This window comes from Paramisgurnus dabryanus, chromosome 9 (genome assembly GCF_030506205.2).
Source record: "Paramisgurnus dabryanus chromosome 9, PD_genome_1.1, whole genome shotgun sequence".
Lineage (NCBI taxonomy): Eukaryota > Metazoa > Chordata > Actinopteri > Cypriniformes > Cobitidae > Paramisgurnus > Paramisgurnus dabryanus.
Genome location: NC_133345.1, coordinates 21,842,862 through 21,857,788, shown reverse-complemented (window position 1 = coordinate 21,857,788; position 14,927 = coordinate 21,842,862). Strand labels below are relative to the sequence as shown.

General features: G+C 35.8%; 1 protein-coding gene across 1 annotated transcript in view; it reads right to left on the bottom strand.

Annotated features, from left to right (window-relative positions):
• Positions 1 to 8,197: 8,197 nt before the first annotated feature.
• slco3a1a (solute carrier organic anion transporter family member 3A1a) overlaps positions 8,198 to 14,927 on the bottom strand; it is a 56,136-nt gene continuing 49,406 nt past the window's right edge. The window contains exons 7-10 of the mRNA XM_065283133.2: positions 14,757 to 14,925; positions 13,951 to 14,123; positions 11,759 to 11,823; positions 8,198 to 9,928 (exon numbers count right to left, since the gene is read on the bottom strand). Of these exons, the coding sequence (XP_065139205.1) occupies positions 9,555 to 9,928; positions 11,759 to 11,823; positions 13,951 to 14,123; positions 14,757 to 14,925 (781 nt within the window). The 3' untranslated portion in view covers positions 8,198 to 9,554. The remainder of the gene's footprint in view (positions 9,929 to 11,758; positions 11,824 to 13,950; positions 14,124 to 14,756; positions 14,926 to 14,927) is intronic.

Genomic DNA, 14,927 nt, shown 5'->3' with positions numbered 1-14,927 from the left:
TAGCATTTATTAATATGTTTTTAAAATCAATTGTATTGGCCTTAGCTAACTTTAACATTTTAATAAATGCATTAGAATAATACATACTGAAAAAACGTATCATGCTCATTGTTAGTTCATGTAAGCCAATGCATTTAGTAATGTTAATAAATACAACTAAATACAAATTTTGTCAAATGTTACCCTAACTTTTATTGAGTGATCTACAACCATGACAAACAGCAAGGCAGGATAATTGTTTTATATGCAAGATTGACCACTATGATCACTCATATAGTGTTTGAACACCAAACGTTATGAGAGGTACTAAAAAAGCTTTTAAAAGAGCTTTGAAATGAGTGCAGCCAGCAGACATATGCAGAGAAAAGAGCTGACACAATTTTACTCGGGAAGAAGATAGTTGACAGTTTCTCTGTATCCAGCTTCATGAATACACTGGGAACAATGCTCACACATCATTTCTAAACATACAAATGAAGGAGTCTGCTTTCCTACTGTGAAAGGTGCAGTGTTAATATCACAGTTTTCTGACAATACCGGCACCTTCACAGCCTATAAAAATATACAAGAGGTAGTGCAGGCAAAGGCAAGTTTGTGTTTGGAGATACTGAATTATTTAAAAGACGGTATTTATTAAAAGAAATACATTAATATAATATTTATTAAAAGACTCATTTATTACAGACGGGCCACAAGCGTCATTAGTTTATTCCACGAAGTACTGAAAAAAATATTATCCGCAACAACTGAAATCAAGCGTTTGCGATAACTTGCAATGAGTCTGTTACAGCTCTGTGGAGGAATTTTGGCCCACTCATCTTTGCAGAATTGTTGTAATTTAGCCACATTGGAGGGTTTTTGAGCATAAACTGCCCTTTTAAGGTCACGCCGCAGCATCTCAATAGGATTGAGGTCAGGAATTTGACTAGGCAACTCCAAAGTCTTCATTTTGTTTTTCTTCAGCCATTCAGACGTGGACTTGCTGGTGTGTTTTGAATCATTGTCCTGCTGCAGAATCCAAGTTCGCTTCAGCTTGAGGTCACAAACAGATGTCCGGACATTGTCCTTTAGGATTTTTGGAATAGTTCCATTTATCACCGCAAGCCCTCCAGGTCCTGAAGCAGAAAAACAGACCATCACACTACCGTTAGTATGATGTTATTTTTCTGAAATGTGGGGTTACTTTTACGCCAGACGTAATGGGACACACCTTCCAAAAACTCAGAGTATTTTCCCAAAAGTCTTGGGGATAATCAAGATGTTTTCTGGAAAAACTGAGACGAGCCTTTGTTTAATTTTTTTCACCGGTGGTTTTCATCTTGGAACTCTGAACTCTTGGGGTAATTTTGGTCGTGACATAAACCAATTTAAGTGATTTCTTGATTGTGAACAGTTGTGTCAGTAATCAGGTCTGGGTGTGGCTAGAGAAATTAAACTCAGGTGTGATAAACCACAGTTAAGTTATGTTTTAACAGGGGGACAACACAGTGCCATGTATTTTTAGATTTAGTTTTCCCTTAATAATAAAAACTCTCAATTAAAAACTAATATTTAAATTGGTTTGATGATCTGAAACATTAAAGTGTGACAAATATGCAATAACATTAAGAAATCTGGAGGGGGCCCAGCACTTTTAAAGATATGCAAGAAGCAGAAGAAATCTTAATGGGATTATCGTGATCATCACTGTGCAGTGTTCTGCCAGAAATGGCCTAGAAATTGTGGTGTCCATAGAGAACAGTGTACGGAAAGGAAAAGGGGGTCATCTTTTTTCCACATTTGAATTTGTCCTCACCATTTCTTCACATGGAGTCATTATTAATGTTGGTTCTGTAGCTCTTTCGAGCCAAAACCTGCTGTCGATTAATATTGTTTATTGTTTAATATTTACTATCTGTCTGTGAAAATGCCAGTGAAGAGTTCCCTTGGTCCTCCTCAAAGAGGTTTATTTATAATCGGTTATAAGTCAAACGCATGATAAAGTTCTTGAAAGAGAACTTTTAATTTCTTTCCCAGGTCTGTTTTCATTTCAACGAATTGGACTGGGGTACTGAAGCCTGTCTGTAGACCACCTGACTACAAATAAACGAGCAACATTTCATGTCAGTGACTCACAGTAGTTGTTGAATGCCTTGAGCCAACGTAATTCATCTGAAACATTAGGGCAGAAAAATGTCCTGTATGTGCAATGCGTAAAACAGGTTATCCAATGGAAAATTATACCACGCTCCATATCCAATCTGCTTCTAAGAATTTCAAAGCAAGCCATGCTGTTTTGTGTAGTGCATTTAAATAATCTCCCTGTGCCTCTACACACCAACTGTCCTCAGCCAGAGGGAATGAAAACACCTTTGTTTTTGAATTTTAATGTAAAATGGTGCAACAACTCAAGTAAATATCATGTTGAGCCTCTCTGTAAACTAACTGCGAGAGAGAGAGAGAGGCTTGAGGTAATCCTGATTCGAGTTCACTTTATCTTGGTTTATTTGGGAACAATGCATAATTCTTTAATAAAATCCAGAATGCATCAATCTCCTTTTTGTTCACAAACTCAGGTGATCTTTATTTGAGTGGAGCTACTGCTCTCAACATCTGCTTTGAACTAAACATCAAAAATGTAAGCATAAAGAGTCTATAGTGACAATCCAAGCTTCCCTCTCCTCTCAAAGATTATAATGAGTGCCGTGTATTAGCTCAGCTTCAGGGTTATTCTTTTTGATTTTGTTACACAACAGCAGCCAAACAGCTCGAGGTTTTTCCTACTTAAGATGACAAGCTATTCGATTATCATGGTCAATTGTCATTGAGCGCTGGTTGTGAAGAATGATTTTCTAAGTCATAAATTCAACATCTGGACTTTGTGGCTGCAGTCTAATGATAAAACACTGCTGCCGAATATTGACTCTGTTTCAAATGAGTTATTTACATAAAACATTCTTTGCATTCTCACAATCACATCGGTCTCCTGAGAAATTAGACCGGCTAAATTAATTATGCACAGTTTGATGGGATAGCAGAAGCAGTTATGAATTATTATGTGAAACAAAGTGAAACAGATGCAGCGTGAATATAAACATACGCACAACAACTGCCCAACCTAACTCTATTTTTCAGACTGATCTCACGGAAAGTCGTGTTATAATGTCATTCATTTATTCGTGTCCATGGCATGAAATTCAGCTCTTTTTGTGCCTTGAGCACAATGTCTTTTTCGTGTCAGTCGCATAAATTTCTAAATAGTTTTTCGTGTCCGTTGCACGACTTTCTTTTTTGTGACATTTTATGTATTGTTTTCTCAATTTTTTTTCCTATTTTCTTACCATTGTCGCTTGTGGTTGGGGTTAGAATCACTTTCTGTTACATTTTTAGACATCCTAACCCAAACCTCAACTCAAACCCCAACTCCAGACGAGAATAGTTTTAAAAACGGAAAAATGTAGAAACCAATACACGAAAGTACATCCTAACCCAAACTCAAGCGTCAATGATTTAAAAATAGGAAAAAATGAGAAAACAATACATAAAATGACACAAAAAGAAGCGCGTGCAACTGACACGAAAAATACATTCGTGCTCAAGGCATGAAAAAAGCTAAATTTTGTGCCATGGACATAATTAAATTAATCAAATTTTTCGTGACTATAACATGACTTTCATGTTGCAGTTTTTATGCTTAGGGTGTATTTCTATATTGATGAATATCAGTCATGTGACCTTTTACGTCATTCCAGTTGCCTGCCGCCATCTTGAGTACGAGTTCCAGTAGGCTACTGACAAGCATTGGCTAGCTTGCTACGATTTACAGATTTCTTATCTTTTACTCTCTATGATTCTTACGGAAACGGGAAATGGCTACGAAAAACAACATTTCAAACCTCCACTGTCATGAAAAGAAACACAATACTTAAAATATATATATATTGGTTAGGGTGTGATTCCTACTCGATCCCTGATGCGTTCTTCCAGTTGCTGTCCGCTGCTACCGAACTACCACTATTTTTACAACACTAAGGCGGCACGACACAACATGAAACTTTGCTCGAAGTATCACCTGGATCTCTACACATGAACGCGAGCATTAAGAACATTGTTTGTGTACACAGAGATTACTAAAAAGAAAGGTTTTGAACAACTGACTTTGGCTGTTATGGTGTCCGCTCGCGATCTTTGCCACACATAAAGAATCGATCTCCGAATGTGAATAAATGAATCTCATATGATGCTCCTTTTTCAACTAGAAGGTCAATATTGTTTTTCACTTGCGACAAAACAACGAATTATCCGTGCATTAATATGGACCTATGCTTTAGGAGCTATCCATCTTTACTCTCCTCCCTCCTTACGTCGCATTCGGAGGTCGATACATCTTGACTGGGAAGATGGCGGCGAGCGGACACCAAAACAACCAAAGTCAGTTGTTCAAAACCTTCTTTTTAGTAAACTCTGTGTACACAAACAATGTTCTCAATGCTTGAGTTCAAGTGTAGAGACACAGCTGATACTTCGAACATATTGAAGGCATGGCTTCTAGTTCTTTTGCGACCACTTCAGGTACTCAAAATGGCAGAAGACAAGTTTGAGATGTGAGTGATGTTAGCTTATATTCATGAATAGGGAAACTTGGGTGATAATCCTTTAGCAATCATGATTAACATTCTCAATCTTACACTCATGTCTTTGAAAGACAAAGACATCTCATTTTCAGGACGTCCTTTCAGTATAACCCTGAATGCAAAACATTTATTTTCTAAGAAACATTCAATTTATTGATGTCATTACTGTATAAGCAAGTAAGGGAATGAGAATTGGGGAATTGGATAATTTAATAAGCCCTCTTAGCTGTGTTATTGGTTTATATAGCTCTATTCGCTGACAATATTTACTCACACAACAATCCACTGCAGGAAATAAATGCATTGCTTTGAGCTTTCAAAGTTCTCTTGAGTTCAAATCCTTGATGTTTTGAAAGATAGACGAGTCAGAACAGAGCGATGTCTATCATCACCAAACAATTTTCTGAGATGCCCATTGTCAGGAGTGCATGCGGAGGAAGGAGACTGCAGACTCAAAATGTAAACTTTAATAATAAAAACAACATCAAACGAGAAAGGCATTGAAACATATAAATCAGACTGACACCAAACAACAACGAGGAAAACACAGTGAGCTTATATGAAGTGGAGATGATGATGGAGACACGAGACAGGTGAGGGGAGCACGGAGAATGATGGGAAATGGAATCCGGAGGGAGATGAACGATAAAAACGGGAAACAGGCAGGAAAACAGACTGGGAGCGTGACACTCATGTTGACAGTGCATTCAATGATGCATATTTCTAACTAGAATAAACCTATTGAAGCCTTGACAGATGTGTGTTTTTTCCTGCTATAAATAAATCTTCACTCACATTCAGTACATTATTCAGGGAACATTGCATCATGTTGTTTATACCTCAATTAATTTTTTTAAGTCAATCTAGCTCTCTATGCTTATACTCAAACCTTCCTCTTCTCAAAACTGATGACATAAATGTGCAGATCACCGAAACAGCAGTTTTTAACATACGCTCTTCATCGCAATTAGTTAATGGCTGTACTCTCATATAGTTCTTAGTTTATCTGTCAAGGCTATACAAGGAGATCTAAGCCACATCAATAAAGACTGTAATCTTCTTACACACCAGAGCAGATTAACCAACAGTAGATGTGTCATCAGCACACCGTTTAAAATTGATAAAAGATTAAAATTTCTATAAATCAAAGAGGTTGATGGATTACAGTTCAAATGCCCCTGAGTTACTTGATTGACATTTGGCACTCATCCACTTATATAAATAAATAACTTCAAGGTTTTTTTTTTTTTGACCTTATGTGTATACAGACTGTGTATCAAATAGATTGGATGGCTTTTGAAGTTGGGGATGGTCCAGAGTTAAATTCTGAAGGACCGCGGTGAAGTTTTGTGCTTTTCACCTTTACAAATTCGGCAGCCTCTTTATGTGAGGGACAGCCCAAGGTTATATAAAATAAAGTATGTGTCGTTTTTCATATCTTTGATAATTCTGTGGTTGAGGTGCTTGGTATGTACAGGTTTAAGGCAGGGAGAAAAAAAATACAATTACCATAATAGTGGAAACAAACAACATGGACACGCTGAATTAAACCTTTCATCCCTGTAGAGTACAAACCAAATCAATGTCTTATAATTATTTCACCTCACGCATTTTGCCCTAGATATTATAAATAACCATGCTGGTTTCTTTTACAACAAAATTTTGTATTTTCCCCTCATTCATATTACAATACAGATACAATTTTGAGATGTTTTTTTTTGTCTGTAAGTTATATTGAGAAACACTACTTTAGCCTGTGGCCATATAGGTGCTTCAGATAAACTATAATAATTTAATAAAATTATTAACTCATTCCCCGCCAGCATTTTTAAAAAAAGTTGCCAGCCAGGCCAGCATTTTTCATGATTTTCACAAAAGTTTAATGGCTTCCAGAAAAAGTTCTTCTTTAAATATATAAACAAACAATATATCAGAACAGACCTTCTGCTTTCAAAAAAAAAAAAAAAAAACGTTTCATCCTACCTTCATTAGTTCTCTTGTAACCTCTCAAACATGGGTAGAATTCTTCAAAAACACCCAATTTTGAGCAAAAAGCTGAGATAATTCCATTTTTGCTAAGGACTTTTGATAGAGATCAGATGCAGAGCGATCTTTAAAACATGAGGCGCTACTTCCGGGTTGTATAAGTTGCGGAAGTGCGCCACCTGGTGGATAATAGCGGTATTGCGGAAAGAGGGAAAATGTCGTCATTGGCGGGGACGCGTTTTCTCTTAATTGATATCTCGTCAATGGCGGCGAAAGAGTTAATAATTAAATAAGTAAAAGGCAGGGTGCATGATTTTTGAAAAACGGGCCAAGTACCAAAACACACTCGTAGCCAATCAGCAGTAAGGGGCTACTAACCGACATCATTGCCTGGGTTGCGTATGTGTGGGGCAGGTCTATCAAAAGAAGGTCCAGATTATATTGGGGAAAGGAATTGTTTAGGTGATTTCAAAATCAACATTTTATTTCAGAGATCATGCACCCCACCTTTAAAGTGGAAAATGTATTTAAAACGTTAAAGTTGCATTGTGTAACTTTTAGAAGTGTCTTTTGATAGAAATGCAATATATTTCAAAATAACTGTATTGTTTTTATTACCATAGAATGAGCCGTTTTATCTACATACACAGCATGAAAGTCACCATTTCAAATCACCATGTTTTTACAGTAGCCCTAAATGGACAAACTGCTCAAAAAAATGATTCATTGGATTAACTCAATAAAATTGTGGGCAGGATTTCCATCCAATATGAATGTGTACCCCTAACTCATAAAAACTGCTTTACACAATAAAATAATATTGAGTTAGTCCTACTCAATTAGAAGTAAATGGCAATACTCAATTAGTTGGCTCAACTCAATTTAGTGTAGTCTGAACAACTCGATTTAGCGTAGTTTGAATAACTCAATGTAGTGTAGTCTGAATAACTCAATTCTGTTATTTTATATAAAACGTTTTTATATCATACTAATTAGCATAAGCACATGTTAGCATGCTAATAATAATAACATATGATACTTTGGATGAGCATGTGAGAAGAGACTGATCTCCAAACAGGCATTAAACGCAGTTAGTGCTCAAAAATGCATAAAATATTACTTAATTAAAAAATAACTCTCCAAATGCAGTTGCATGCAAAGCATGCTGGGAAATTCTTTTTCCAGAACCCAGACTCAAACTAATTGTGTTAACGCAATTAAAAAGAAATCAATAAATTATAGTACATATTCATTTTGTGTTAGACTAATTAAATATATATACTTATTGCTCTTAATGAGGTATTTTCAATTAATTGAACACAATTTTAATGTGTCATTTTTAAGAAGGGCTTGAATAATTTTTTTGAGTGTAGATTGCGTTTGTTAAAACGTTGTCACTACATTGACATGTTTGTCCTGTGGCAGCTACCGTAGCTTTTTTATGCGTTTTTGAAAGGGAGGGGTGAGCTGTGGAAATTGCAATTCACAATGTCATCACTAGATGCCGCTAAAATCTACACAGTCAGTCTACAACTATTAAGTTCATAATAACGTATTATTAATAAAATTTTAGTACAAAACACCCATCACATCTGAGATATTCTGAAAATAATTTATTTGCAAAATAAAATAAAAATAATTTTGCCATTAAAAAATAACATGAAAAGCACACTGCTTTAACCACAGTGACATCTTTGCCTGTAAAACAAGACTGTTGTGATATTAAATTTAAGAGGAAATTAATTAAATTTGAAATTATGAATTCATCATGAACAATTTTTATCCCGAATTGATTTACAACACTATTTCTAAAATCCTAAAGGACCCACAGTGCCATATATTATTGCAGTAAGTGAAATAAAGTCTTTTAATCTCAATCCAAGCAATTATCCTCCTAAAGGTATACACACATTTTTTTTACACACATGTACAGTAACATTACAACTGTATAAAATTAATTTTTCATTTTTTTCAACCATGTAAAATACCAAAAAAGGGCCCAAACTGATCTTAAGAACATATTATTATTAGTTTATCTAAAGCAAGGACCCAAAAGTGAGAACATTACTCATCATGAATGACAATGTAGCACTTAATAAAACAGCCATTTTAATTTACTGTAGTTTCAGTCATGTCATACTTCTACAGTCTACTCCATTACAGTTTGATATTGTCATCTGGATACAAAAGCATTCTTATTAAAGTACTAAAATTATGCATAAACCTTCTGCAATCTCTATACCTAAAAGTCTTCATCATCCACAAATCTAATGGCAAATGTTACAAAGTATATATAACCTCTCAGGTGTTTCTTCAAAACACACTCACCCAATATTGCACAGATATATAAAGATAATAACAATAAACATTATCTATCTCAAGAACAAATTAAGACATTTAGGGCTTTATAAACAATATAAATAAACAAGAAAAAGCACTTAAAACAAGAAGCACATGACACAGACACTCTTGAATGCAGTTCAAATGAATGTTTTGAAAAATAACTGATATTGTTTTTACATACAGTATAAAATTGCATTATAAAGTATATAATTTAAGATATTGTTAGTATCAATAAACTGCTTGGACGTGGTGTGATGTAATGACATCCACAATTGCCTCCAATAAAAAACTTGGGCTTGTTTTTTTTTTTATCTTAGCATATCATAAAAATGTTCAGTGTCTTTTACAATTGCATTTGAGTTTGACAACAGCTAACGGACAGGTGGGTGAAACTTAGTAAACCAGCTTACTACAGGTCAGTATGTCTGACAGCAATGTAAATGCTTTAAACTACTACAACATATAACTGGCACTCAACACATACCTTCCTTAAAGGTACTTACAGTATAAAAACAAGATGGACCCAGTATACGTAAATTGAGAGTCTGAAGAGCCGCGGCAGTCCTGCACGATCCTTCGGTAGAGTTGTAGGCACATGAGTAGTTTAACCCACTATAAAACGGACTCTATGTTTTCGCACCACTCGTGATCCTCCAGGTTATATATAAATTTAGTCCTGCTGACATGGTTCTGACTGTCTTTTCCCAGACTGTCCAGATTCATGCTGGACGAGAACATTTCAGTGGGCGTAACATATGCCTGAAGATTTTTGATATATTTCTGTTTGTTTCTGCGCAAGCATTGGCAGGTGGTTGTGTAGAGGAGGAACGCCACTATCTTGAGGACTATGGCCATGCTTACGTACAGGTGTCGGTAGGTCACGTTGTCGTACAGCATACAGGCACCTTTCTCCCCGCACTCTGTGCTCCAGAAAAGACACGTGGAGTCGATCCCCGCACCAAATATCAAAGGCGGGGGAATGAATCCTGCAAGGTTTATATTGCTGTGTCATTCATCTAGTAATCGCATTACATAATATATGTTGAAGAAAAACTAAACTGATATAAAATTAAATTATGGAGACATATGCTTCTTTTCTTCTTTTTTTTTACATTTACATGACTTTCCCCTGGTTTTACAGACAAGGTTTAACGCTAGTCCCAGACTAAGACACATTTTTGAGCTGTCTCAATTGAAAATAACTTGCACTGACAGATCTTAAGATATACCAGTGCCATTATAAAAATGACCTAAAAGTCCTGGCTTTAGCTAAGCCTTGTCTGTGATTAAACACTTGATTTTTACAGTTTAAGAATCCAGTCAGCCGAGGCTGGCGGTACCACTTTTAGCATAGCTTAGCACAATCCATTGAATATGATTATAACATTAGCATTGTGCTCAAAAATAGTCTATCAAGGGGACTATTTTCAGGTGCTGCGTAATATCATTGCGACTGCTGCAGCCATGTTACAGCAGCAAAGTCCTTGATTATTACGCCAGAATGAAAGTATAGTTCCTAGCCATATCTGCCTAGAAAATTGCAACTTTTAATTTTCCGTCGGCCTTAGTACACGATGTAACTACAGAAGAGTCAAGTTTTAAATAGGAAAAACATCCAAATGCTTTGGTTATTATTTTAGCGTGATGCTAATGGTCTAATCAGATTCAATGGATTATGCTAAGCTATGCTAAAAGTGGTAGCGCCAGACCTAGATCTAGGGGAGCTGGAAAATGAGCAGATTTTTTAAAAAAAGAAAAAAAGTAGTGTCCCTTTAAGTATTACATTAAGTATTTGCCTCTATAAACTGTAAAAAAAGGGTCAAAATATCTACCCTAGTCACTGGGGCAGTACCCTTTAAAAAGGTGCTACCATTAAAAATAGGTAAGGAACTGAAATGTCGTACCTTTACGGACCTTTTGTGTATCTTAAGGAACAATTTTGTACCAAAAAAGGTACAACAATGTATTATGTTTTGTAACGGTAAAGATACAAAACTTAACCTTAGGGGGTACCATCCCAGCGACAGAAAAGGTACAGTTTTGTATTTTTCTGACAGTGTACAGATATGTATACATTTGGTACAATATGTACATTTAAGATAGTAATTTGTACATTTGAGGTGCTAATAAGCCCTCTTTGGTACCAATAAGTACCTCTGAGGTAATTATATGAACACTTTAGATAGTTTTTAAAAAGGTACAGCGCCTCAGTGACTGCCACATATTTTGACCAATATTTTTGACAGTGTATCTTTTAACTATTTCTTAAATATATGCATGTGTTAATGTGTTCAATAGAAGTTAAAATAAAAAAAAACGTGTCTTGTGGCAATACAGTGAAAGTTGTAAGATTTACTTTCATTGTAGGTGCATCACTTCATCACCCGATATTTTTGGTTATTAATGTTATGTCACAAATGCTTTCAATACAGCATTGAACCAAAATCTGAATGAAAAAGCTTTGAGATTAAAAAACTTTGATTTTAATAATGACAAACTTAATTGTAATTGACTGACAGAAAACAATTATTTCTTAGAAAAGAAGCAATTTTAGCTTTTACTGGACTGATGAAAACAATCGTTTTCAGCTTTAGGGGAAAACAAAAGATGTGGCAAATGGACCTCAACTTGTCCTCCTTTCACCACATTTTAGATTAGCAGCGAAGCAAAGAAATTCAATTTAGTACAAATGCATTTTTAGCCCACTTTTAGTTCCGGTGAAGTAAATAGATTACCCTAGACAAAATATTGTGGAGCATGAAAAATGAAGTGTAGCTTTACGTGTAAATGTAATTGTGTTGTGTAAGACCTCTCACCTATCAGCCGGAGCAACAGAAAAAGAAGTCCGAGGGCATAAGACTTCAGCTGAGGGCTCACGGATCTAAGAGAGCAAGACATTATTCAGGTCAATACATGGAGCACAGCAAACTGCACATATGAACATCTCATAAAACATCTTGTACTTTCATCAAGAACTATGTAACTTCTTTTACTGAGGTCCTCTATCGCTCCAAGCACCAAGCGAAGCAGAACCGCTTCTGCTACCCACTCAAAAGCATAAATAAATTAAAATAAACACTGAATACTGAACCAAACACACTAGAAATTAGAGAATCCAACTGCATAAAACTGTCTTGATAATAAATACCGGGTTAACAGTGCACAGTGTTCAAAGCAGCTTTACATAAAAAAAATTGAAAATTATAAATACATAGAAAATAGACTACATGATATTATTCAACATATATATATATATATATATATATATATATATATATATATATATATATATATATATATATATATATATATATTTTACTAAGACTAAAGTACATTAAGAGGTGGTTTCCCGGACAGGGTTTAGATTAAGCCAGCACTAGGCCTTAGTTATATTAGGATATTCAAATAGTTTTTACAAACATAACCAATAACCAACAAACATTTTTTTACAAAAAAAAAAACAATACTGGTTTAAATCTTGAGACAAAAAAATGGCACTGATATATTTTAAGATACGTTGTGCAAGCTGTTTTAAGGTAAGACATCTCAAATAAGCATTTTAGTCTGGGACTATCTTAACTCATTCCCCGCCAGCCTTTTTGTTAAAAAGTTGCCCAATAGTATTTTTTTGTAATTTTCACAAAAGTTTCACAAAATGCCTTCCAGGAAAATTTTCTTTTAAAAATATATAAACATACATTCATATCAAATGAAAAAAACAGACCCTCTGCTTTCAAACAAACAATAAACAACTGTTTCATCCTATCTATATTTTTTCTCTGTTTATAAACTCTTAAATATGGGTATTTTTTTTCAAAAAATATTTTTTATATATAAAAAATATTTGAAGAGTTTCGTTGCAAAACGAGATTAGTCCGTGTTGTGCATTCCAATTAATATCAATTCAACTGCAGTTGGTTTGTTTTGATTTAAACCTTCATAACCTAAAAAAATACAGCTAAGTAGCACCATAAAACAAAATAATAACATGATAATATAATAATACATTTTTAAAACAGATTTATCTCGTTTTGCAAAGAAACTCTTCATTTTTTCCTTTTTGGCAAAAAGCTAAAATAATAGCAAAAATTTTGTAAAATTATTAAATAATTTTTTGCTTCAGTTTTTTATAAATTGGGTAAGTGCGACATCTTGTGGATAATCGCGTTATTACAGATTAACATAAAAACTCATCAGGGACACATTTATTCATGAAAATGTTTCCTCTTAATTGACGAGATAACTCGTCAATGATAGGGTGACCATACGTGCCATTCTTCCTGGACGCGTCCTGGCCAGGATTTAGGGTGTGTCTTCCGGAAGTCGTATTTGTCGACCACATACGTCATAGAGGATTATTATAATTATTACAGAAAAGCAACAGTTACATTTTAAGGTAAGAATAAAACTATGATTGTATATCTTATGTTTTTAACTGAATGGCGTATGCGGTCAACAAATACGACTTCCGGAAGACGCACCGAAATCCTGGCCAGGAAGCGTCCGGGAAGAATGGCACTTTTGGTCACCCTAGTCAATGACGGGGAAAGAGTTAAGCCCTGTCCGGAACACGGTCAAAAATAAAGGTACAAAGCTGTCACTGGGGCAGTACCTTTTAAAAAAGGTCCTAATATGTACCATTTAGATACAAATATGTAACTTTGAAGTACTAACATGAACTCTTTGGGTAAAAAAGGTGTACCTTTTTGAAAGGGTACTGTCCCAGTGAAAACTTTGTACTTTTATTTTTGAGAGTGAACACTGCCCCATTGTCAGTTAACCAGACATGCCTTTCCAGCCTACAAGGAAACTGTCCTTAAAAAAAAAAAAACAGGAGTGTAAGATACATAGATACATATTTTCAGCAATACCATGAAATGCACATTAGCTGAATAAAGCAGTCTCCAGTAAGTAACCCAATGCGAAAGAGGCAAGAATAGAAACTGCATTGATGTACAAAATGGGGAAAACAAACATCTGTTGGCTGCTTTTGTTTTGGCTGGGTTACCTGATGAGGATGATGACAGAGGGTGTCTGGGCCATGGCTCCAATCATACTGCAGGCACAGATCACACACAGAAAGGTGAGGAAGGCCTCCTGGCAGCCGGGCCGTGGACATTTGCCAGGCACAGCTGTGGCAGAGTCACTGTATCCAGAGACGCACCCACACCCTGTCAGGTTCTATAAATGTGAAAGCAAACATATGCATATTCACAATCACCACACAGCCAGCAAATTACAGCAATTGAAAACATGGTTTAGTGGACTGGCATAAAGTAAAAGAGTCCAAATTGCGTATTAAGGGGTTATAAAATGAGTCGTTTCTGTTCAATTTTGTAATATTTTTGCAATTCAATTACTTGTGGGGTGCGGATTTTAATCAACCCTCATCTACACAACTGTACCACATAAACAGATGCACCCAGGACCCCCAGTAAGAACATTTCTCATTAAACCTGCTTGGTATATTCATATTTGGAGCTTGGCATCATTAAAATAATGCTTGTGACTGTTGTCTTGGATTCATCTATTCCAGTTTCAACCATTTGCTATGTATGGTAATGAGTGCAGGGACCCATATTGCAGTGCCTATTAAGATGCCTGGCAGGCAGAACACAGTGTCCTTTCCAACATACTGTATGTCTGTGGGTGATGTGGACTTTTTTCTAATGACCCACGCTGGACATGAGCTGTCCAGGAAATGAGAGGACGGTGAGAGAACGCAACAGATATCCAGTAGAAAAACGAGATAAAGAAAGAAACAGAAGGAGACACACAAACAAATGTCGGCGTGTAAATGAGATGGCTAATGACCTGCGAGAGCGGAGGCGGTAGTCCGGTGCTGATGGCTCGGGTGCAGCCGGCGAAACAGGAAGACAAGTAGGTCACACCATTGGAACCACAAACGGGGCTAACAGATGAAGTGTAGCAGTTACAATGACTCATGCAGGGTACTTCCGGCCTCTGGCCTACTTGCAGTGTCCT